This window comes from Aspergillus pseudodeflectus, assembly GCF_044049435.1.
Source record: "Aspergillus pseudodeflectus strain CBS 756.74 chromosome Unknown BJX68scaffold_8, whole genome shotgun sequence".
Taxonomy (NCBI): Eukaryota; Fungi; Ascomycota; class Eurotiomycetes; order Eurotiales; family Aspergillaceae; genus Aspergillus; species Aspergillus pseudodeflectus.
The window spans coordinates 589082-613287 of NW_027263784.1; the positions used below are offsets into that span (position 1 = coordinate 589082).

The following is a 24206-nucleotide window of genomic DNA, read 5'->3' on the forward strand; positions in this document are numbered from 1 at the left end:
AGGGCGGATGTATGATATTTTTGGTGGGCTGGACGTCATTTGGATGGAGAGGGAGAAGGCCATGAGCCGGGCTGGGCCTGATATTGGCGTTGGACTGAATTTGATTGATTATTTGCAGTATGTTCGATATGGTATTGAATATAGCTCGGATATGTAGCTGGAATATAGTGTTTACTCGGCTTATGAATCTACTATAACATATATATCTTATCAGAAAGATGCCAACCTCGCAGTAGGATTAGGGCTAAAGCACGACGGTCAGTACGAGCATCAACCATCCACCAAGCACTATCCAAGTAGTTTATGACACGAGACACGTACATACAATCTAGAAGAAAGTTTCCAACTATCCATGCTTCGTAATAATAATGGTCATTGCTTAAGACAATATCGGGTGATCTCTTGCCGGTCAAGACGCAAGTACCCCTGGCATTAGTTCCCTGCCATACTTGCTTCTTAAAACGTCCTTTTCTTTCAAATGCCCGGCCGAAATCCGGCCTGCAGCGTCTATCGATAATGAGACTTGCAGGAGGATCCGACCCCAGATCCACAGCCCGGATCCCCTGAGCTGGACAACCCGATCCGACTCGGCAATTCCGAGCACCCCAGCTTCCTCCCCGCGCCTCACTACCGACCACCCGGTATAAGACCAGATCATCGTCTCTTTCCTACCTACACGCCACGCTAGCCAAACCCCCTTTGCGAGAAGCAATGCAGTCGCCTTTACATGTAATAGTAACCGGCGCAGGCCTCTCCGGCCTCGCAACAGCCATCTCCCTCGCCCAGTCCGGCCACACAGTCACAGTCCTCGAACAAGCGCAGGAACTCGCAGAGGTTGGCGCGGGACTGCAAGTCACCCCAAACGCCTCGCGGCTCTTCAAACACTGGAATCTACCCGAGAGCATATGGACTTCCGCCGTCGAGCCCAAGACGCTCACCGTGCATCGGTACACGGGCGACGTCCTCGCGCACGACGGAACCTTTGACGCGCGGATTCGAAAGCGGTATGGCTCGCCGTTTGTCGATGTTCATCGGGTCGATCTGCAGCAGGCGCTTTTTAACCGGGCCAAGGAGTTGGGTGTGCGCGTTCATCTCGCGGAGAGGGTGAAGAGCGTACAGGAAGATTCCTCGGATGGAAGCGCAACAGCAACAGCAACCGTCCACACCGAATCCGGCAAAAGCTACACAGGCGACCTCGTCGTCGCCGCCGACGGGCTGTGGTCGCGCTGCCGCGAGTGCCTGCTCGGCCGCAAGGACGATCCTCTACCAACAGGCGATCTCGCGTATAGAATCGTGCTGAACGTCGAGCAAATTGCGGACCCAAAACTCCGCGAGTGGGTGCGTAACCCGCAGGTGCATTTCTGGATTGGGCCGGGCGCGCACGTAGTTGCGTATTCGGTGCGGGGAGGCGAGATGATTAATATTGTGCTTCTTGTGCCGGATACGCTGCCGCCTGGGGTGTCGAAGCAGGAGGGGTCTGTAGAGGAGATGAGGGCTTTGTTTCAGGGGTGGGATCCTGTGTAAGCTTTTCCGACGATTTGGAGTAGAAGGAGGGTTATATGGGATGCTAATGTTTGACAGCCTAACCCAGTTCCTCTCCTACGTCGACAAAGTCGACAAGTGGAAGCTCATGCACCGTACGACCTTTCACCTACTTATCTACCACCTACCAGCAATATGAAACTAACCATGACTACAGACGCCGAGATGACAACCTGGATAAACCCCTCCTCAACCCTCGTCTTCGTGTATGTCACCCACCCAGGAATTCCCACTCAATCTAACAAAATATCCCAGCGGCGACGCCTGCCACCCGATGCTCCCCTACCTAGCGCAGGGGGCAAACTCCTCGCTAGAAGACGGCGCCGTCCTCGGCGGGCTGCTTGGGCACATGAAGAGCAAGTCACAGCTGCCCGCGATCCTGAGGCTGTATGAGACGCTGAGGAAGGAGCGCGGGGAGGCGATTGTGAGGGAGACGTTTAAGCAGGTGCGTTGTTTTCCTACTATTTCATTCCATGGAGAATTGAGGGAAGAGGAGGAGGTGATGAAGGGCAATGCGAATGCTAACATGTTGTGCAGCGCCACGACTTCCACATGCCCGACGGCCCCGAGCAGGAGAAGCGCGATGAGATCTTCCGCGCGCAGCTGGATAAGAATGGGGAGATTGAAGGCGCGTTTCCGAGTCGGTGGTGCGTATACTCCTTTGCATCCTCGAGCTCCTCTGCGAGTTTCGAATGTCTCACGGTTCGTGTGCTGATATCAACTAGGACATGTCCCGAGGTCCAACCGTGGCTATACGGGTACGACGCCGTGAAGGAGGTTGAGGAGGCCGTTGCGACGAACCCGGGGTTGTTCGTTACCTCGAATTTATAGACTATACGAGACTGGCCGGGCGAGGTGGGTTATGGGATCTTTGTGTGTCAATTCAGTGGATCTAGACATCTCGTCTAGAGGGTGGGGAGATGCTTGATTATCTGAGAACTTATATATATATATTGTATTGAATCATGTACAGATAGATAAATATGTATAGGAAAAACATATACTATAAACAGAACTGATAACCCACACACTCTATACCATCATACACCGCTCATAAAACTCGTAATATACTCACCCCGGGGTAGAGGGAACATGGAAATCTAGGGTGAGTGGAACTCATTCATCAAGAACCGGCAACCCGCCCAAATCATCAAAGAACCGCGCAACGCCCTCGAATGAACAGTCCGGGAAGCCGAAGCCGTAGGCCCATTCCTGGGTTTGTTAGTTACCGCATCATACCTCGTCCGAATTCAAAGGGAGACTGGAAGGGAGAGAAAAGACAGGGAGATGACTTACCGGAATCCCGAGTCCATCCCCGCTCTCATCCATTGCATGTCCGTAACCCGCATTTAAAGCATCATCCCCGTTTGCACTAGGAAATCCAGGCGGAATTACTGGTCCTTCGCTTGTAGGACCATGGACCATTCCATCACCACCTGCGGTAGCAGCACCGTGGCCCTCGTCCAGCGGGTAGCCTCGATCTCGATCTCGATCTCGATCCCGCTCCTCAAACTCCCGCAAATAGTACCGAATAATCTCCGCGCTTTTCCTCGCGACGACGCTCTCATCTGTTGCTTCGAGGATGTCAATTGCTTTGCGGACCGAATTGTGTATGGAGGAGAGTCTGTCGTGGTGGACTGAGGCTTGCGTGTAGGTCATATCTTCCGGACGAACTGAATCGAGCTCATGGTCGAGGTTGAGGTTGAATCCCGGTCGTGAGAGCGGGAGGAGGAGGGTTGATGTTGCGAATGTTATGTATGTTGTATTGTACCACCTAGGTCATCGGTTATTAGCAAGGAGAGAGGGAATAGAAAGAGCGATAACGAGCATACCAGCACCGGAAAAATGTGTGTAATCGATAAATATCATGCATCACGGCGATGGTCCGTTCTGCGGCGTCGAGGCATTTGCGGACGACTTGGGTAATGAGAATGTCGGAGGTAGACGTGGAGGGAGAAGTAGAAGTGAATTCGTCTGGGTGGTTACCCGCTGAAGATAGAGCCGGGTGAGCATGTCCCTGGTCCTGCACGCTTGATCGCCGACCATGGCTTTGATGCCGAGCCTGACCTTTGCTCTGGCTGCGGCTCGTATAGTGGTTGAGGAACGGGCGGAAGAGGAGCATTTTGACGTTGTAGTAGCCTGAACAGTTAGCATATCGCACTGATACAGTATTCAGGTCAGTCCGGGACATCGCATACGTAGCCCAAGGACAATCCTCTGCCTTCTCGCCCATTTCGGATCGCGCAGCGCATTCCGTCCGCCAGCCCCGTCAATCGCACCCGCTTCACCACTCTCCCCCGTACCACCGTCGACAAACTCCGGCCGAATCCACCCGGGCAAGCTCGCCATCCAGCCGTCCAGCTCCGCCTCGATCGCTAGAGCAACATGTAGTTTCTCGACTAGCGGCATGCGGCGGTGGTAGATCTGCACGGAGACTTTGCGGATAATCTGCGCAAAGTCGACCATCCATGGGATAATGGCGTACTGGGTGTTGTCGCGCGGTGGGAGAGGGCGGTTGTGGTATTCGTCCATACCTAGCGTATCGGGGCGACCGAGGGAGAAGGACATTTCTCTGCGCCATATAGTTAGGTCTGGTTGCGGAGAGGGGAGTAGAGGGGCGGGTACATTTCGAGGGAGAAGATGCCCCTTATGCAAATTGTCAGCATAGAAACGCGAATTGGGTAAGAGTGAACGCACCACCATGTCCGCGAGATCCAGTCTGCGCGCGGATCCGCGTGGCGGACTTTGCGATTGAAGCCAGCGGCCAGACAGGTGCGGATTGCAAGGCCGAGGTACATGTATGCCACTAATTGCTGTTAGAAAAGTACCAAGTAAGCAGAAAAGCCGGACGTACAGTTGGGGTTGAGTTCATTCTGGCAAATCTTGGCCTACGACTGTTAGCCCACTCAGCGCGCGATGCAGGAAGGGAACAAACCATAAGATATAAGCACTGCACCGCATCAAGATTATTCGGAAAATGCAAATGATTCAGATAAAGCTGCGCCTCGCCAAACAGCTTCCGACTCCATTCGAACCGCGTCAACCCACCTAGCTGCCCCTCATCCCACACCCGCAGCAGCGCTCCAAAGGACAAAACACTCAGGTATAGCGCCACAAAGCTGGGGTCCGGTGTCGGCGTCCGCCGCAGCCACAGATCCTGGGCCCGCAGGTAGAAATCCTCCTTATCGATGAACGGATGCACAAAGTGAATGTTCTCAAAGTACCCGCTCATAAACACATGCGCGTGGTCAAAGTAGTAGTTGTGTTCGTGGACCGCTGCAAGGGTAAGGGACTGCTGCGCCTGCGCGGCGGTGTTCGTCGGCGAGAACCCGGCGTTGTGGAGCGTCGAGACGATGGAATATTCCTGGGGTCTGACGCGAGATTGGGCATGCGCGTGGGTATGAGCAGCCGGCCAGTCTTGTGTGCGCTGTGGATCGCGTGCTTTCTGCAGGTGCCCGAGAAAGGCGACGGATGAGGTGCTCCCGTGAAACTCGATGCCATTTGTGTGGTGGTTGAGCTCGCTGATCTCTTCCTCGACAGGATCGCTGGCTTCGTCGGCGCCTGCGTCGGTCTCGGCTTCGGCGTCGGGGCCGCCGTTGGGGTTGGTATTGTAGCTTGGTAGCGGTTCTCCCAGGTCGGTTCGCGGTGTCAGCGTCGATCGGTCGACTGGCATGGAGCGGGGGGTCGCATCGATGGTCGGATGCGCCGGGGATGCAGAAAGCTTGGTTTCAGCTGCTTGGAGCTTCGAGTTGAGTTCCTCGACTTTTTTCTCCAAATCAAAAACGTAGCTACAATATTAGCGACGTCATGTATCAAGTCCAAATGTGCGATCCTCACCTGGCCGAACGACTATTTTCCAACTGACGATAATTCCCCTGGTACACGCATTTCAACTGGCTTTCTTCAATGGATTAGCTCATCCCTGCCAGTTGAGGAACTGACTGACGTACTCTTACAATGCGAACAAGGATACAGCTCGTCGCACTTGTATTTCTTCGACCTGCACCTGTCGCAGGCCTGGGCTGCACGAGGCCGCTTCGACCTCGGAGGCTCCTCACCGGCACGAGCTGCGGTAGATAGGCGTGGCATGATCCATCGATGCGACAAAGATGGGCTGATACAGAGCAATGAGGCAAATATGGAGAAGAGACCAAAAAGTTGGGGGAGCGAAGAAGTCGGATTTTCCGAACCCCACAAATTTTGTCGTATTTCCCCGCACTGCGCGTTGCCAGTCAAACTGCCGGTGTTTCTCCGTGGGGAGAAGGGATAAATCGTTATGCAAGTTTTATTCTCTTTGTACACTGTTGAATAGGCCTCTCGAGTTAGCCGATGAATTACAACACGATTTCCAGGCCCAAATCCATCGCCACATCCCGAACAACTGCCGCATCCCACCCTCCCGCAGTCTCCGGCAACACCACGGGCTCGAATGCCTGGCCGGCCCTCTGCACCAGGCTCTCGATCCCATCGCCATCAGTAAACGACCAAACGCGCACAAACCGACTGCGGAAATGCAGCGAAAACGCTTGTCCAGCAGGGACAACCACCGTCTCGCCCTCGCGAATCGTCACCTCCTCCTTTCCCTCCAGCCGCACACCAAGCGTCCCCTCCTGAACCGCGAGACAATGGTCTACCTTTGCAAACGTCATAACCTTCGATAAAACCGAATCCTCTCCATAAACACTCGAAGACTCGATACTCGAAATCGCACAAACTCCATTACTCTGCGCCGTCGTAATAAACGGCCTCGAGAGCACACCACCGAGCATCCATCGCGGCCCCGTATTCGCACGGAGATAAAACGGCGCTTGACCCTCTGGCAGACGCTCATCGTCCTTATCCCACTCGCCTAGCTCGGGTGGAACATAGTTTGGTTGGAAGACGACGTCGAACTTCCCCTTTGCGGCCATGACTTTGGGGATGAGGATGGATTTTAGATCGCGGTTGTCGGTCTCCGGGACGAGAATACCCTCATAGGGCTCGGAGATGTAGCGGAAGAAGTCGATCCAGTCCCCTGGGGTGATTAGGCCGTAGGTTTCGGTGTGCGGGCCGAGGAGTTCGGGGTTGTGGACGATTCCCTTTATACACCATTAGTATTGTAGACCCGTAGTAGGCAGGAAGAAAGGAAACGCACCGGAGGAACATAGGCAAAATCCCCCGGTCCCATGATGCGGCACTTGTCACCGTTCCATAGCTTCAGGTACCCCTTTGTAACGAGGAAGACGTCGTGCGCGTGGTTGTGGTAGTGGAAGCCCGGGGCGTCGGAGAGGACGGCGCCGCTCTGGAAGACGGCCATGAGGCCATTCGTCTGTTTGGAGGAGGCGAGGATGCGGAATGCGCCCTTGCTGCCGGGGATGGTGATGCGCTCGCCCTCTAGTTGTGGGATTGCATAGGGGACGCGGGCGTCCGGGGGTGTGTTTGTCCAGAAAGAAGACATTGTGTAGGTGTTGAGGGGTATATCCAAGGGGCCAAAGGTTGGAAGGGTATGCTGCTGATCGCCATGGCGAGTGTGATTGAAAGGTACTGTAGGTATTTAAGAGAGGCCAACAGGAAGAGTGGAGATGGTGGAGGTCGGATAACCCACCAGTGTAGAAATTTCGGGATATCCGAGTCTGGCCCAACGTCGCGAATTGAACAATGCGATTGACTCGATTACGGAGTATGCATTATGAATGAATAGCGACAGTCGGACTCGACTTTTGCGGCAAAGAGCGGTCTGCAGACTCGCTGCTGTACAACGCTTGTACGTCCAACATACTACCTAGGGTACCGTGAGACTACACCTGTATGCCATTCATGCGAGAAAGATATGCGTGAACTGACTGGATACGTATATATACTCGATCTCACACCCAGTACAACATAACCAGGCACCGTATAAAAGAACAGCAGTGTAATATAGGCAGAGAAGAAAGTAAGCTAGACCGGAACTCCCTTCTGGCGCTCATGAACCCCGAGGTGCTCTAGAATTTGTCACCACCCCTTCGCCACCGGAGCCGCCATCTCGATCTCCGAACTGTTGCACGGGATTGGGGGCTAGTTGGTTGTTGGATGTAAAAACTGATGTAGCTGCAGAGGTGCAACTCATGGCGGCGGCTGGGCTGCAATGGGTGCAGACGAACATGTTGAAGCCGCGTCCACTGCAGTTGGTACATGCGGAGGTTCTAAAGGGGTAATCAGCATCAGACCGTATATGTGGTCAGGAAGGTACACACCTTGGGGCATTGCCGGCGCAGCTTGGGCACGTGAGGACCATTCTTCCACCGATACATGAAGTATGGCTGGGATCAAGGTCAGAAGAGGAGCTAGCTCGGTCGTCCATGTTGATGCGTATCGAGGTATCTTGAGTCACGGTATGAAGTATAGATATCGGAGAAGTAGAGTCGGGATGAACGATGGGAATGTTGTGGGAAGAGAAACCTGCGAGTTGCGAATTATATACCCCGGGGTTTCATTTAAGATTTATCAATCGCTCCAAGCCTGGGTGACGGCTGAATCAATTATTAATAACCTCTCAGCAGAGTACAAGAGGAAACAATAGCCGGCCATCTAGGACAAGAAAGTCGGAGAAGGTCAGATCTATCTGCAGGTCGACCAGGCTGCCCCTTGTTCAGCTCGAATGTAGTTGCCGATGGAGTTGAACCGTGAGACGTGCATTCACAGGGTTCCTGCTCCTGGTGGGTTCGAGTCAAGACTTGCCCGCCCAATGCCGCCTCGGGAGCGCCGAATGACGGGTCGGCATCCAGGCCATAGCGAGTCCACGACGATGAGATTCGGTCGAATCGAGAATCATTTCGAGTAAGCCGCACCAATAGCACAGCGTCGGACGGCACGGCATGTACCAAGAATTCAACGCATGACCGCATAATCAGCCCCAGATGTGTCTAGGTACCACCGAGTCGTCAATGCCAGGTGAGCTAGCGGCATTGGAGCCTATCATGCTACGCTGGGAATGAGAGCCTTGGGTCATCGATGGTCCGTATATCTAGGACGGAGACTGGTTGATTTTCCCTGGCCCGGTGTTGCCAACCGGACTAGGTACATCACACTGCACGTTGAGCACAGCGAGACTCCTCAACACCATCAGTCACAGGCCCATGATCCAGCAAATAGAATGCGAATCTTAAGAATAGACGATGAGGAAGATGTGAAAGTGGAGACCATGCTGGGGTCCCATCATTGAAAGAGAATGGGAAAAGAAAAAAAAGAGCACAATGTAAATCACGGAAGATAAGGCCGAAGCATGGCAGCCACGGAGAGTTGTGTCACTCGAACCGCGAACAATCGACGACTCTGGCAAGCATGTCAAATTGCTAATAGTCTCCAATGAGAGCAGGACGTCCCCGTTTAAGCCATCCATCATCAAGCCATTGACGGATAACTGCAGCAGGAAATACGAGCGAGATCTCGAAGCTCTAGCCTCAGGATACGAACATCCGCATGGCGGCAAGAGCCGTTGTCGCCGATGGAGAGAAAACTTTTCGAGACAATCCGGTAACACCGAATAAGAAAGCATGCTCGGATATCGCTATCCACTAACAGCCCCGAGTCGCCTGTGATCAGGTGCCTCATTTCAAATGAGTAATGAGAGGAATTTTATCAGGCGTGAGATGTGACTTTGCCGGTGTGCTTACCGTTACTGTTGTTCTCGCCGTGATGGATCAGAGCGCAGTGACACCTTCGAATCCGATTGAGTTTGGAGACCTCTTGGAGGCAACGCCGAGGTCTTGTCCTCCATCCAATATGGCTAAGGCAGGATCTTCATGCCTACCAGCCTCATGCATAATTGCGCAAGTCTCTGAGCGAAGGCATGCCTCCCCGCTATGATAGCTAAGCAGAAGGATCAAGGCTACTGCAAATCGCAGTGTCAGTACATCATCTCGATGAGAGAACCGACGGGCTGAGTGGAGAGCACTTATGGAGACCAGAAAAAGCAAGCATAAAATAAGGCACCCGCACAACTGAACTATATCACAATAACGAGTATTGTTCGATTGAGAATACCAAAGAGCCGGAAAAGAATTTGAATGGTTGAACAATACTCGGGACAAGACGCGATGCAGACACAAATTGGTCTCGTGGTGCTTCAAGGTGAAGTTTCCGCAACGCCTCACTGTCAGGATGAGGCATTATGCGAATATCCGTCCAGCAGGAAATCGATGAGACCCAACACAAAGCATCGCGCCGTGATTGCTTCACGTGAGCCCGGAGGAATTAGCAGCTCACGCCGTTATTCGCAGGTAGAAACAAAAATGTTGTAAAGGGGCGAATCACCATAATCAATCCTGGATTCGATGCAAGATGAGTCGAGATATTGGTTAGCTGCAACCCCCAACCCTTGACGTTATATGAAACAGGACCAATGTAGCCACAACTCGAGGTTGTGTGTTCAATGCATAAAAGAAGTTTCGGGGCGAGTATGAGCTGGAGGCTGGGGTTTCTGGGAAGGGCTCCCCAGAGCAATGCCGCCGTGAAGACTGAGCATCAGCGAGAAAGGGGCAAACAAAAAGAAAAAAGAAAAGACGGACTTGAAATGCCCCGACAGTGAAGATAGTCATAGCGCTGTAGGAGGGCAGAGTATAGAGCGGTCAAGCTGGTGTTTAGTCGCATTCTTGAACCGAGGCCGATTCGAGCGGATAGTATAAGCCTGGCAACAATGATCGCAGAATTCAATCCCGCTCGGCCGGCTCAGAAGGAAAGAGGTGTAACGTATGTGACTTGATTATTCCTCCTGCCTAAACTTGAACGCTACGGAGTAGAGACAAGCGATCCGCAGGTATCCGTTGAAATTCACGCACTTGCTGGATTCAGGGCGGGTTGACGATGTGCCATGTCACGGCTCGCAAGCCAAGGGAGGAAACATCAGTCCTGAGCGCTGAAGACGACTTCTCCAGAAGAGCCGTTTGCTTTGACTTCTGGTTAGATAACCGAATCAATGGCTGCACAGCGATGGGGCTCGATCAGCAGAAAAATACTTGACCAGGGCGTTCCAACTTCCCCCTAACGCGTTGGGAGCACAGGAAGGTTGCACAAGAATCCAGCAACACGACACGGCACGGAAAGGAAGATGGAGAACGAATGTCCAGTCAGCTGATGGGGTTTTCCTCGGCGCTCTCGCTCAGTCCTTGACACCATGGTGCTCAGTCCTTCACTCGGCGCATCTCCTTTTGCTGCCTTGCGACTCATCACCAAGGCCGGTCCCAGGGCAGTGGTAGGTTGCGCAGGAAAGAGGACTACCAGCAAAGCGACGGCGAGGTCCTCATGCATGCACTCCAAGTTCCAAGTTCGCAGTCGCGGAGGCCATTGCACCGAGTTGGAAAAAAAAGAAAAAAAAGGCGAGTGTGGAAAATGGGAGGAGTGAAGGGGCCCCCCCGGAGCGAGGGACTCGGAATACAGGATACAGCCTGACTCTACGAGGTAATCAGGCACCAACTACGCCTACCCGGCACGGTAGAGCTGGGCAGTTTCTTCTGAGTAGCGGCGTTTGTTCTGCTAAATAGGGAAAATGCAGCTCCAACTGTGGCCAATTTCTAACTAGTTTGCACCGCGCAAATACACCAGTGACTTGAACAGGAGAACAAGGACAAAGCAAAGACGCCTCATAGAATCGCGTGGAATCGAGCAGAGTAGCATAAAAGAGAAGAAGAGATAAATTGGCAGGGAGAGTCAATATCGAAAAGTAAGCGAATCCCACCCCGCAATCCCAATCCTTGATTCACCATGATAACGCCACAGTCATTTCCAACAGCTGCTTCGGGGGTCCTAGGCAAAGTAGTCTGGAGGAAGCGATGCCAGGGCCGCAATAGTACCCACTGCACCAACCACAGCTCCAATGATAGCCGTCGTGGCATGGCTACGAAGGCTCGTCGTCCGTGAGGCCTTTGCTCGCTTTGTCGGACGCTCCACGTCCTCAGGAGCTTTTACAACGCCCACGGCAGTTATCTGTGTACCTTGTTGATTAATAGCGGTGACATCTTGCTTCTCAATATCAGAGAGGTCGGCTTTTCCGTTGGCCGAATCCACAGTTTTGACCACCTCGACGGGTTCTGATTCCATTTCTGGAGCCTTGCGCTTCTTTGCGGTTGTCTTTTCCGAACCAGTGTTGAAGGTTTTCCATTCCTCGGATGCTAGCGGTTTTTCAGGCTCTGGTTCAGGGAATACATCACAAGACAGCCTGGGAATCATCGGTGCCAGCGGATCCATGAAGGGTAAAATCTCGGGCTTGGAGCAGCAGCTGACCGAGGTAACGCCGGTTGATTTGGTGCTTACTATTGGATTCGTACTGGCAAATGGCCCGTCCTTATAGTGGGTAGATGACAGTTGGGAGCTTTGACCTGACGACGAGTCGACCTGGGGGCTAAAGGAAGCTTTAGTTGTCTCAGCTGGCATTGGAGTATAGCCGTGGCTAGGGACAGCGGCCGAGAGGTGCTCGGCTGAGTGCCCGTACTGGAAAGAAGGCTCCATATTTGATCCCACTCTCTCAAAAGTCTGACACAGGGAGGGTAGCCTCTGCGGTGAGGGGTGAGACATGCTAGCGACTGATTGCTCTGCTTGCTGAAAAGGTGTGTTGAACTTGATCTCTGGGAGGCGATTCATACCATAGAAGGGAGGGACGTTCCAGCTGCCTAGTATGTCGTTGGGAAGATGTTCGGCCACAGCAGCTTTCTTCAAGGAGTCAAGGGAAGAAGTCTGCGCTACTGGGGTCGCATTTGAGACGCCTTCCAACGTCTCTGTTGGAAAGTGGGTATTATCGCATGGTTCGAGGATTGTGTCATCTGCAGCGTCGTCCACTTCGGCGTTCAGCGCCCAGCCCTCGGAGTCAACATCGGAGCCCTCATCATCTGAGCTATGCGCAAAACATTCGTCATAGTATTGGTTTTCTCCGTTAGGATCTTCTGACTCGTAGTCTACTGAAGGTGGGGTCATCCTTGGAGTCGCCAAGGGCTGCTCAGGGTCCTCAGAGCGTTCATTGTTCTGCTCAATGAGGCTCTTACTGATAGGTCCGGTAGCCATCATTGGTGGCTCGATTGCATGACTGTCCTTTGTTTCGTCATTCTTTGGCGGGGACGATGTAGGAGATTGAATCTCAATCACAGAATGGCTGTCTTCTTCTGAGTCAGAGTCAACACTGGAGGCATCCGACTCGGAACTCTGATCACCAGTAAGATCAAGTGCAACTGGGTTATGAGAGGTGATTTCACAGTCATTCTCGTCATTGTCATCATCATCATCATCATATTCATTATCGTCATCGTCATCATCATCTTCGGGGACACAGAAAGTATTGGAAGTCTGCTGCTTCTGAACAACAGTCTCATTCCTATCCAGATTAGTACATTTTCTGTAAACCCGACAATGAGAGACGTACTTGGTTTCAAGCCACTGGCATTCACAACGGACTGCTAAAGGAGGAAAAGTATCTTGCAGGCTATTAGTCAGGGTCATTATGGATTGTAAGGCAACTTACCAACGCCACGGACGACCTCCACGCCGAACGTCAGCACATCGCCATTGTTCACCGTGATATCCTTGTCAACGGGTAGCTTTTCTCGGTTCAACCAAGTCCCATGCATCGAGCCAGGGTCACGGATATACAGGAGCTGCAAGTCCTGTGTTAGCAACAAGAAGACAGAAATACTGCGTCTTCGTCTTACCTTCTTTTCAAAGGACGCATGGAGGATAGCGTGGGTGCGTGACATGACACGGGAGTCAAACAGGGCATTCTGGTGGGAAGGTAACAAGTTCTTGTTTTCTCGCTTTGAAGCTCTGCCAATCTCGATGCGGTCTGACTCGGATTCGAAGGTAAGGACACGATGAGGGAATGCGTCGTCAAGGCCCAGACTGACGAGGACCACGGTAGCTGTAAGATAGAAACGTGTTAGCCAAGCAACCTTTTCCAGTATAGGTGATGCGTACCTCGTAACTCAGGCATGACTTCGGATGTGATGATGACACTGGTGGGTGAGAAAGGTATGGAAGAAGCCCAGATCGAAATCTGGAAATCCCGGGTGGGATACCTCACAGAAGAGACTTGATATCAAGAGGGCGATAGAACGAAGCTGATGGCGCAAGCTTGTGGGTAGGTAATGGAGAACACGAGGTCGGAAGGTGAGGAGGGGTAGAGAGTTATCGGACTAGGGAAGAGTCAGCCTGAGGATAAACGGGTCGCCGTTAGGCAGAGAGAGCAGGCACACAGGCAGATATCCAGCGCAGAAGCCTGCTGGTTGAGCAGCACGAGTGATACTCACAGAATGTTTGTCAGTGTGAAGCTCGAGGATTCGAAGATTCGAGGGTGACTATCAAGGGTGTGTCGTGAATGGAAGAGCAACGGAACGGGCGCCCGGTGATCAGAAGACTGGCGTGCGCGCCGGAACAAGTCGCAGAAGGAGGCTCAGCTTAGGTAACACCGAGAACGCCGAAGAAACGAGGCTGGACGCGAAACATGAAGACAAGAGAGTTGCAGTTTGCAGAAGTCTCCCAAGCTGATGGATCACAGGATGGAAGACACCTTGGTAAGTAGATAAGTATGGGTGGAATGAGGGGGATAAGGCGCCAGTGGATGACGCTGAGCGATAAGTAGGCAGACTACGGAGCACTAAGTGGGGAGTTCCTATCAGGTGGACTCCGGCACTCCGCCCGCCGATCCAGAATCCAGCCTACTACCCAAGGAACCGTCGAGCTTCACAACAACCACTGCAATCATAAATTCCAACTCTATCCATTATTACCTAGGTCTTGTGCTATTCCAGCTTCCTCCTCTTCCACCAAGCATCCTTCCCACTATAGTACATACATGACTTCGTCGTCAAGCCCCCGAGCTCGCAGAACAGCCCGTTTTCGAAAATGTAGCACAATCATCAAAGTGGGGAGAAGACACATGTCAAGCCGCGTATCAATGTCCAAAAAAAGAATAGAAAAATCACAGAAAAGGAAACCACATAGGAGTAATAAAAATAGTAAGTACACTCACAAATGAAGATACGACACCAATATCCGGGGAGAAGTTTATATCGATATCGCCAGAGGTCAGATCAACGGGCCTTGCGGCTTTCTTGAGCGCGAAATTCCCAAGACATAAAGTCAATTTACAGAGCGGGAGGACCACCAAAGCCAGCACCCATGCTCTGCAGGCGTGCGGCAAGCTGCGGGTATTTCTCCTGCACCTCGAGCTGGGTTCGGGTTGCCTCCGCGTACGAAATGGCATTGACGATCTCCGCCTCTGTGCGTGCTAGCTCGGCAGCACGTTCGAAGTACTTGAGCGCCTGGGAGACCTTGCCCTGCTGCAGGAGGAGCTGTGCCATTGTTCCGACAGCAATGTCACACTCGGGATCAACTATATAGCGTTAGCAAAGTAAGAGAGCCCAAGAACTAAGCGACTCACTGATCAGAGCCTTCTGGCAGAGGTTCTCCGCCTCTTGGAAGTCATGCTTCCACTGGAACAAGGCAAGGGCTTTGTTGATGAGCGGGAGAACATTGATTCCCATGGGCTTGCTCTGCTTTTCCATCTCGACAGCCTTGTCGAACTTTTCGATGGCTTCGGAGAAGTTCTGCTGGTCCAAGAGAAGTTCACCGTAGTAGTTGTAGACATCAGGCACGTCTTCAAAGTTCTTTACGGACCTCCTAAAGGTAGCCATTGCAGAAGCAACGGAGCCCATCTTGTACTGTGTGACACCGAGCTGGATGTGAGAGTAGATAAACGTCCGGTCCAGATCGATCGACTTTTGGTAGTCCTTGGCGGCTTCGGCGAATTCACCGAGGATGAAGTGGAGCTGCGCACGGTGATAGTAGATGTCAGGGTCATCCTTGTTGTGGGTGATGGCAAGCTCAAAGTCGTCCTGAGCAGCATCCTTGTTACCTGTTTATCTGTTAGCTGGAGGCCATGGCGGAGGGTTGAGTCGACGTACCCAGCTCGAGGTGCAAGCTGGCACGCTTGATGTAGCTCTGAACCAACGAAGGATCCAGTTCAATGCTCTTGTTAAGATCACTCAAAGCATCTTGAGCGCTGCCCTGCAAGTATGTGAAAGTGGCGCGGAGGTTCAGAGCGAGACCCTCGAACTCTCCCAGGTCACCGAGCTCCAGAGCCTTGATGAAAGACGCCGCAGCCTCCTCATATCCATCACCGGTCTTCTTACCCATTGCCAGTAAGCCCTTGCGGAGCTCGGCCTTTCCGGAGTCTTCAGGGAAATCGATAGACTCATCGAGACCCTCGGGCAGGCCCTTCGGGCGGAAGCTTTGGAGGTAGTTGGACACGAAAGTCGGGCTGGGCAGCTTCTTGCCCTTGGCCTCGAGAATGGCCTGGCCCTTTCTCTCGGCGACCTTTTTCAACAGTCGCTCCAGAGCGACGCGGCTGACTTCGTTGGAGAAACCGTCGACGATGCAGCTGGCGGTGAAATCAAGGAGAGCTTCGCTGAACTTTTCAAGATGCTCGTACGCAATGGCGCGCCTGTTCAAGGCCTTGACGTACTCACTATCCATTGCAAGCGCAGCGCTGGTGTCCTCGACGACCTTTCCCCATTCTGACAGAACATTGTAGCAGGCGGCGCGGTTCGAGTAGAAGACGGGGTCCGGTTTGCAGATGATGGCCTTTCCGTACAGCTCAATCGCCTTGTTGTAATCCTTGGAACCGTAGGCCTTGTTACCCGCGGCCTTTAGCTTCGCGGCGTATGCCTTTCGTGTCTGCAGGCCGGGATGTCAGTCAGTCAAAAAGCGAAGTGACGTCGGCATCAGAATCGAAACCCACCTCCTCATCCAACTGTCCGACGGTCGCCTCGTCAACATCGGGAATCTCGTCTGAGGGCTCTTCGGGTTTCTTTGCTGTTGGCTCTGGAATGATGTTAGCAAAAAGCGTGACGCACATTAGCTAGCACCCGCGGCCAGAGAACGTACCATCTTGGGCAGATGAAGCTTTGGCCTTCTTTTCCTCTTCGGCCTTCTTCTTTTCCTTCCGGCGCTGGTTCTTGCTCTTCTTCTTCTCTGTGGGCGGAGTGGCAGCAGATTGACCGGGCCGGCCGGAATCGGAGAGGTAGTAGACGACGCCCGCGCTGGTCACGACAACCGCAACACCGGCAATGGTATAGACGAGGGCCTTATTTTCCGACACCCATTTCGAGATGCGATCCCAGACGGAAGTTGTGGAAGAGGCGGGAAGAGATGCAGTGTCGACAACCACGTTTTGTGATGGTGGAGGCAATGGTGAGCTGCTCGACATGATGACCGAGGAAAGGAGCCCGGAACCTTCGCTTCAAGTATTGCCTGGTTTTCTGGTTGTTTCTGTGCCCCTTTTTTCGTCCAAGAAATCTGGAGAGTCCCAGTCAGCACTCGAACAGTAGCGAATTGAACAGTTTGGACCGAAGAGAGGGAAGACAAACGGGGTGGTTGGCAAGAGGCTGCGTGTCAGTCTGGATGATTGAGGAGATGAGATGCGGCCATGAAAAAGTTATGCGATTTCAAGGTTGGCCGACCAGCAGCGGTCCCGAGCTCTGGTTGCTAAGTCGACCCAATCAACGTCATCCACAAAAGGGATTGCCAGCTCCTGGCTCCACATCCGCCATCACCGATGGAAAGTCGAAGCTCGAGAAATCGTCATTGAGGCTCTCAAAAGCAGACAGGGACGCATGATTGATAGTCAAATGCCCCGGCCATCTATTCTCTCTCTCTTGGACTAACAAAAGTTTTGACTAACTGTGCAGTGCGATCTCGGCTCGAGTCGGTCCAGCTGCACGTGGATAGGTCAAAAATGATCGCAACTCCAGCTCTACAGCCTTTCAGAGTTTGACAACCTGGAAAACAATGTCTTCTCAAGCCTTTCAGATTATTTCTACGCTCCGCTACGACCCTGCTCTCCCCAATGTCGTCGCTCAGAGGGGCGTAGATGCCTACCCCGATCCGCTCAATACTCCTTACTACCTCTTACCCTACCATCAAGACCGACTTCGGAACGCCGCACGCTACTTCAACTGGGACAGCGCGGTCAAGTTCCTCGAGCAAGACCTTGCCCAGTTCGCTCAACACCTCGATAAATACATCCCTGACAAGGGCCAGCCATGGCGTCTTCGGGTAGTCGTTGATCGCAACGGCGAGTGCAAGGTCGATGTCGACATTGCCGATCGGATCGAACTAGAAAACTTCGTTGTCCCCTTTATCATCAGCCCGATATCTACATCCTGGCGTGTCTATATCGACACAGCTCCTACGGTTCCATCGGCCTATACTACACACAAGACATCCGCTCGTGGAGACTACATGGACGCGCGGACTCGGTTGGGAATATCCTCTCCGCTTGACACGGCCGATGTGCTTCTGGTCAACCCGAAAGGCGAGGTGATGGAGGGAAGCATCACCACTCCGTACTTCAGGCGGCGGCGAGAGAGTAATGCGGAACAGAACGAGCCGGAGTGGATCACACCCCCGCTGTCGAGTGGTGGTTGTGCTGGCACAAGCAGGCGTTATGCTCTAGCTCAAGGCTTTTGCAGGGAGCAGATAATCACTACTGCGGACCTGATTGATGGTGAAATGTGCTTGCTGAGCAATTCGGTAAGAGGCTTCATTCTCGGCAGAGTCGTGCTCAACAAGAGAGCCAATTAGCCCTTTATCGCGCAGGTCAGGAAAATTTCGGTCTTAGTATTTACACCTGTTTCAGCTGTCAGGCCAAATGTACATTTTGGCCAAGTAATTATAAGCTTCAATTGTTATTTACCAAGGTCTTTATGCTTCAAAAAATATCCATACGTAGACCACAAAGTCCAAGAGAAAGCCTCGGAATACTTCACAGTATTGGGCTCAAACATGGCCAGTGGAAGCTAGTACTACGCTGTAAGTGCCCAACAAGTGATCGGCTGACTGCCAACAAGGATCCAATTTTGCAATGATGTCGTTTCAATCTTACGACTCGAGACAATCAGATGCTGGCGGAGCCACGTGACATCACCCCGCGTTTACTCTTCCGGCTAGCGGCATGGAGCTGGCAGAAATTCTTCGACCAAAGAAGAGGCTCCGAGGCGCCAGGCGGAAGAAATAAGAAAAGGTGATTGAGCAGACGACCGCAGCAGCACCCCCAGAGCAAACATCTTGAAATCGCCACACCACATCCACGCCCAACCTCATCCCATCATCTACCGTCGAAAGCAAAGAATCGAACTGGCAGAGCTGAAGATTAGGTGTCGGCAATTATGAAGTTCTTCGAGAACATTTATACCTACGATTATTCCTTCCCGGCTGTTTCCCTCGCCTACTTCCTGCGCTACCCGAACCCGTACTCCAGACACGTTCTGACCACCGATGTCATTGATCGCTATGTCGACCCGAAGACTCACCGTCTCCATACGACGCGCATCCACTTGAAGAAATCAAAGGTGCCCTCGGGGATCCTGAAGCTTCTTCCAAAGGGCATTGGTGGTTCCGACAATTCCGGGCAGAGCTATATTTTGGAAACGACCGTTGTTGACGTGAAGGAAGGCTGGATGGAGTCGGAATCGCGAAATATGGAGTGGACAGGCATTCTTAGTGTGGTGGAAAAGCAACACTATCAACGTCAACCCCTGGAAGGCGCTTTTCAGAAGCTCGAGGGCCTCTCACTCGATGACAAGCGAAACGAGCAAACCACAGTCAAGACAACTGTCACCTTCCGCTCGCGGTTCGGACAAGGAAAGCTTCTCGGACGCCGGAAAACCGAAGGAGAATGCGAAGAGGAGTCCCCTAAGCGGGGATTCTTCACATCACTGTCAACTGCCGGTATCCAGCGCACCATTGAATTGATTGGCTTGAACCGCACGCGGGATGCCATCCTCAAGAGCAAGCAAGGAATGAATGTCGTCCTCGAACGTCTACGCAGCGGTGGCATTGTTGGAGTTCTCGAAGGCATGCGCGAGGACCGCGAGGCAACCGTACTCGGAGAGGGTCCCTGGAAGCGAGTCTGGATAAGAGGACATGCCTCTGACGACGACGACAACTGAACTTTACTCAATTGGGCAAAAATACGGAAAACCTGACTACCACAAATATTGATGCGGCATTCGAGCGAGGAGCACTGGCGTTGAGACCATTTTTTTCACCTGTTTTATTTTGACCCTCTCCTACTAACATTACCTTGTCTTCTTACTTTATATTTTTTTTTTTTGGGACATTGCCTGCTTTGCAGAAGCGTCTTTCACTTCATGTATCTGACGAAATTGTCACGAGACACCATGTATACTATATGGCGATGCCTGATCCAGCTGCTTTATTCAGGAGCACCTGTTGTACAATATACTGATCAAACTGCAAATTAACAAGTTTCATTCTAGGAATAGTGTCTGAGGTGATGTTCATGTAGTCATGTGATGACTTGATGAGCGTAGAGTGAATATTTCGTGGCCGCACAACATTGTTGTCTCGCAGCCTTGACGACTTCATCTTTCATATCCAACTTGCCCTCGCACAATCAAGTCAAAGATGGCTGGCTTGCGACAAGTGGACGTTGTTTAGCTCTGGTGCTAGATCAAGTCGTGCCTCTATTGCCAATTACTTCCTCTTTGCAGTTTGTTTCCTTCTCTCGATCTGTGTTTCCATACAAGCTAACAGAAAGCTCACAGGCCCCATCTTCCGGGATTCCTTCTGTCCAACTCTACCTTGAGGATGTGGTAATAAGTTCGTTGTCTGTTTCCTGCTAGATAATGTCGTCGGTCCTTCAGATACACACCTTATTATTGACCATTCGCCGCCTCCCACTTCGTTCTCTTCGACATTCCGACCCAGACCATTATCACTTCTTCAATATTTCCCGCCGGATCAGTCTCGACTTATTGATCAGGACCTTGTTGTTGACCATCGTCCTCCTTGTGCTTAGTCATCCGCACGACATTTGCAGTTTCCAACTACAGACTTCACTATTCGAACTACACTTCGCTTCGACCGTACCTTTAATTCCTTCTGTCTCTAGGCCCATAACAGCCGTGAGGACATACTTTCTGGGTGGTCAACGCGACTTGTGGCGAGTGGCCATCTAAGCTCATTATTGCAAACACAAAACTTCACTCAAGTGGTCTATACTTTCCGCTTCTTCTCATTGGGCATCGGTCCCCACTGGTTTCGTGTTATCCTATCTAGTACACTTCACCTAAGAGCGGGATTATCACTCTCTAAACGTCAAAGTGAGGCTACTTGTGAGGATACGCTACGGGGCTGCTTCTTCTGCCAGGGACACATTCTCAGCCATGAACAGCAACATCTCTTCTGAGGCTATCAGTGAGAATGGCTCACAGACTAAAAACAAACCGCTCATCTTTATCCCCTGGGCCGTCGACCAGCTCGATGAAACCGATTCGTCCAGCACCCAAGCTTCCGATGAAATCTCAAGCAGAAGCCTTCTCCCCCGGTCACCTCAGTCTCTTCAAATAGACCCAGTGAGCCTCATGAGCCTAAGCCAAACATTCCACCTCCTTCCCACCCCAGAAGACGGTGATAACCTCGAGACAACAGTGGAAAAGGTATCCCGTCTCGCGCACGTCGTCGACCAGGGCAACAGCCTTGCGCTTTGGACAGGTATGAAACTCGCTTCCGAGACGCTCCAAGACGCCGAATCAATCGCAAAGGCGCAAATGCCCAACGAGGAGCGACACATCTATGAGGCGTGGAAAGAATGGGCAACAACCCGCAACGACTGTGACTCTACTTCTACTACTACTACTACTACTACCGCAGTGGCCGGTAATGCATCTACAATCAACGAAAGTACCAGTACTAGTCAGGAATGGTTCCGCCTACCCGACTTCAACTGGGAGCAGAACGTAGCCCCTGTTCCAGAGGGCGCTCAGAGCTTAAAAAGATTCACTCAGCGCGCTGCAGCCATGGACATCGTCTTCAGGCATCAGGGCGCGACCCCGGAGAACGCAGCATGGCTTACCTTCAACATGGCTCCGCTCCTACCACTTGTCAAAGCCGTAACAAAGATCTCGAACATGGAGAGGCATTACCGGGAGAATGGGGGCAGGAATACTTCTCTGCAGGGGCTTAGCAAGATGGAAATGGCAGAGGTGGAAACTGCGCGGCGGGTTGTAGCTGCGGCGGAGAGGAATCTGAATAGGGAGGCAGAGAGGTTGAGGAGGATGACAAGGGAGCTGAGCAAGTCGAATGAGGTTATCAGAGCACGTATGCGTGATTTGGAGGCCAAAAGTGTCAAGGGGGAGGTGCTGGTAAATGGTCCATATGGAGTGTTGCGAGGATGAGCTTCTCGAGCTGCATAGCACTACCACAATAATTAATGATGGTTAACAGCGAAACTAGTAATAATTCACCAAGACCTTTTCAGGGTCTGTTCCACTTGTTACTTTCCATCTTTGCAAACAGTACGTATCAGTGCCACTATCTACTGGGGCTGGCGCCTGGGACAGCCTTATTGCTCACAGGTCCCAATCTTAGATTGTTTCGACTTGCTCTCTTCATCACTTGAATTATAGTCCCCTAATTGATTACATACACACCCCTTCGAGTCAAACTAGACTAAGCATGCCCTGTGTAGATATCCTCAAAAGCCTATAGTTAGATTATAAAGGGTGCGTGAATGTAGTTAACTGGCGTGTGGGTGTAGCAAGTCCCCTGGGCGCCTGTCCGCAGAGGAGGGTATCTAGATATGGCCCTGGCATGCTTCATCGAGAGCTCTCATCCCCTCTCCCTTACCCAGTGTCTTCTTCATTACTCGCTTGGAGAGCCACTGTGTCATCAAGATCTCGACCCGGATCATCCTGATCATCCTGTCTGGTGACCTGCACTCACGTTTATTCCGCTCGTCAGTCTCGAAGGCCAGTGCGTGGAACTGGTACGCTGTCGAGAAGCTTTCTTTCTGTTTCTAATCATCCATCACAGACAAGCATTGTTTTCATCTAGTATCCATCATGGAGGAAGGCACTGGGGTTCTGGACAAGGTACCGGTGGCCATGATGGCCAACGGCGATGCTGATGACGAGCTCTTCGACAAGTTGATTGATAACAGAGAGTTCAGGCATGGTGCACCCGCTCACCATCCTCCTTTTCTGACGCTGTCACAATGTCGCCATCTACATTCGCAAGATATCTAATTCTCAATTAGCGTCCATCATACTCGCTGCTTCCAACGTGTGTGAAGCGCCTATGGCAGCTGCTGGGTTTTCTGTTTCTTCTGCTTCTTCTGCTTCCTTCCGTGGTTTAAACTATGGTGGCCCAATTGCCAAAGGAGATTACTGGTCAACCATACTTAGAAAGTGGAGTTGAAATGCCCCGAAGACAAACGTGCATTGAATAAGATGAAGCTATTAGTTCGCGTTACTGACATTGAAGGACTAACTAACGAATCTTCAGTTGGCTGTTGACTGGTTTATAGACTACCAACCGGCAGATCCTGAAGACCAGCCTCCTGCGCCTTGTTCGTCATTACCACCCTTGGGCACTGTCATTTTTCTCCATTGGACAGGGTCACCAACATTGAGGCCCTCATTCTCAGCGGCTGCCTTCCACTCTTCAGTAGCAGCAGGATCAAAGACTTCATTGATCTTGCCCTTGCCTTTGCAGTTATCGTCGGAACCTCCATCAATAGACTTGTCGTCACCAATAGCAAATGAAAAGATGTTAGTTTACTGGGGATCTATTGAGACACAAGTATTAGTGCATACAGCGCAATGATGAAGCTGGACAAAGTGATATATGACTTACAATCATGTTCAGAAATAGCGGCGGTGATTCTTCAACCAAAAGAAAAAACATACGCGCATGGATAGGGGACCTATTCTCGAGTCTCTCTCCTAACGGGCCTGAAACGGAACGGCTCGTTTAGAATCTGCGCTGGGTGGTTTATTCTTGAGAATCGTTCATGAACAGAAAGTCCGAGCTGTTGACTAAATTTGTTGTAACGCTCTTTGGTTCGCAGTCCAGTCACAAGAGGCCTAAGCCGAGCGTGGTCACCACACGAGATGATGGCATTGATTTTCTCACAGGCTCGTAGCTTGAATGGACCAGTGTATTGGGTTCAGTCTCCTTGGGGTCCTTATCCCGGATTACCCAGATGCTGTTGGCGTTCTGGCCGAAGCTGGTCGTAATAAGCGTGTCACCAACGTTGTTCTTTGTTGAGACAATAAGTTTAGCTCTCGATACGACAGCTTTTGATGCCCTTCTGAATGCAAGTAGAGCTCGAGAGCGTTTCGATTTGTCCATCTGTTTGAAATGCTGCTTTTCGATAACACGCGCGAAGGAACGGAGAATCTCCAGTGCATCAAGCTCTTCACCTTCTGGTACAAGCTCACCATTCCTGATGGAGCCAAAGAGATCATCAGGTCCATTTTCGATTTGCTTGTCAGAGGGAAAGGTGGCGATTAATGTCTCTTCGGGCGTTGATGCGAGTTCAAACACTTTGGTGAAGCAGCTGAAGTCTCAGGTCATGGAAAAGTGGTCGTCGAAGATTTCTTGAACTGAGTCACCGTCAAGCTGACTAGGTAAAATAGGTTTGTAAACAGATTCCGTTCGGTGAAGCTGCAAAAGTCCTACCAACCAGGACATATGAAGAGGATACCCAAGGCTTTTGATTTCAAATCCGAGCCTCTACATTCGTTCAGCGGTGAAGTCCAGGTTTGATTTCACCGTTAAGCGCAAACCTCTTGGTGCGGTACTCATCTTCGAAGTCATGTACAGACCGACCACCTTGCGGCTTCCCAACCGAGTAA

At 51.8% G+C, this 24206-nt stretch overlaps 8 protein-coding genes across 8 annotated transcripts; 4 read left to right on the plus strand and 4 right to left on the minus strand.

The window, feature by feature from the left end:
- Window positions 1-711: 711 nt before the first annotated feature.
- BJX68DRAFT_263778 (putative monooxygenase) lies at window positions 712-2373 on the plus strand (the record flags this gene model as incomplete). The annotated part of the gene is made up of 6 exons (XM_071044779.1): window positions 712-1520; window positions 1582-1637; window positions 1700-1748; window positions 1798-1987; window positions 2080-2189; window positions 2268-2373. 6 exons carry the CDS (start codon window positions 712-714, stop codon window positions 2371-2373), a joined length of 1320 nt encoding a protein of 439 aa, XP_070902447.1.
- A 285-nt stretch (window positions 2374-2658) lies between these two features.
- Window positions 2659-6979, minus strand: BJX68DRAFT_253448 (RmlC-like cupin; the record flags this gene model as incomplete). The annotated part of the gene is made up of 11 exons (XM_071042720.1): window positions 2659-2754; window positions 2965-3179; window positions 3213-3316; window positions 3375-3681; window positions 3741-4114; window positions 4168-4348; window positions 4397-4430; window positions 4478-5311; window positions 5493-5609; window positions 5886-6620; window positions 6677-6979. The coding sequence occupies 11 exons, from the start codon at window positions 6977-6979 to the stop codon at window positions 2659-2661; spliced, it is 3300 nt and encodes a 1099-aa protein (XP_070902448.1).
- Window positions 6980-7370: 391 nt separating this feature from the next.
- Window positions 7371-7954, minus strand: BJX68DRAFT_206343 (uncharacterized protein). Its single transcript, XM_071037645.1, has 2 exons — window positions 7758-7954; window positions 7371-7706 (listed from the first exon to the last, which is right to left on the minus strand). Exons 1-2 carry the CDS (start codon window positions 7862-7864, stop codon window positions 7487-7489), a joined length of 327 nt encoding a protein of 108 aa, XP_070902449.1. The 5' UTR covers window positions 7865-7954; the 3' UTR covers window positions 7371-7486.
- A 3035-nt stretch (window positions 7955-10989) lies between these two features.
- On the minus strand, window positions 10990-14196 carry BJX68DRAFT_206417 (FHA domain protein). The gene is made up of 6 exons (XM_071037646.1): window positions 13791-14196; window positions 13459-13676; window positions 12911-12962; window positions 12702-12862; window positions 11990-12647; window positions 10990-11899 (listed from the first exon to the last, which is right to left on the minus strand). The coding sequence occupies exons 2-6, from the start codon at window positions 13472-13474 to the stop codon at window positions 11305-11307; spliced, it is 1482 nt and encodes a 493-aa protein (XP_070902450.1). The 5' UTR covers window positions 13475-13676; window positions 13791-14196; the 3' UTR covers window positions 10990-11304.
- Window positions 14197-14572: 376 nt separating this feature from the next.
- Window positions 14573-16847, minus strand: tom70 (putative mitochondrial outer membrane translocase receptor (TOM70)). The gene is made up of 5 exons (XM_071037647.1): window positions 16429-16847; window positions 16283-16365; window positions 15447-16218; window positions 14924-15397; window positions 14573-14875 (listed from the first exon to the last, which is right to left on the minus strand). The coding sequence occupies exons 1-5, from the start codon at window positions 16748-16750 to the stop codon at window positions 14628-14630; spliced, it is 1899 nt and encodes a 632-aa protein (XP_070902451.1). The 5' UTR covers window positions 16751-16847; the 3' UTR covers window positions 14573-14627.
- Window positions 16848-17331: 484 nt separating this feature from the next.
- On the plus strand, window positions 17332-19493 carry BJX68DRAFT_253450 (aminotransferase class IV-domain-containing protein; the record flags this gene model as incomplete). Its single annotated transcript, XM_071042721.1, has 2 exons — window positions 17332-18099; window positions 18699-19493. The coding sequence occupies 2 exons, from the start codon at window positions 17332-17334 to the stop codon at window positions 19491-19493; spliced, it is 1563 nt and encodes a 520-aa protein (XP_070902452.1).
- Window positions 19494-20062: 569 nt separating this feature from the next.
- Window positions 20063-20629, plus strand: BJX68DRAFT_206741 (uncharacterized protein). Its single transcript, XM_071037649.1, has one exon. It carries the CDS (start codon window positions 20193-20195, stop codon window positions 20523-20525), a length of 333 nt encoding a protein of 110 aa, XP_070902453.1. The 5' UTR covers window positions 20063-20192; the 3' UTR covers window positions 20526-20629.
- On the plus strand, window positions 20630-21812 carry BJX68DRAFT_206738 (uncharacterized protein). Its single transcript, XM_071037648.1, has one exon. It carries the CDS (start codon window positions 20733-20735, stop codon window positions 21741-21743), a length of 1011 nt encoding a protein of 336 aa, XP_070902454.1. The 5' UTR covers window positions 20630-20732; the 3' UTR covers window positions 21744-21812.
- Window positions 21813-24206: the final 2394 nt, after the last annotated feature.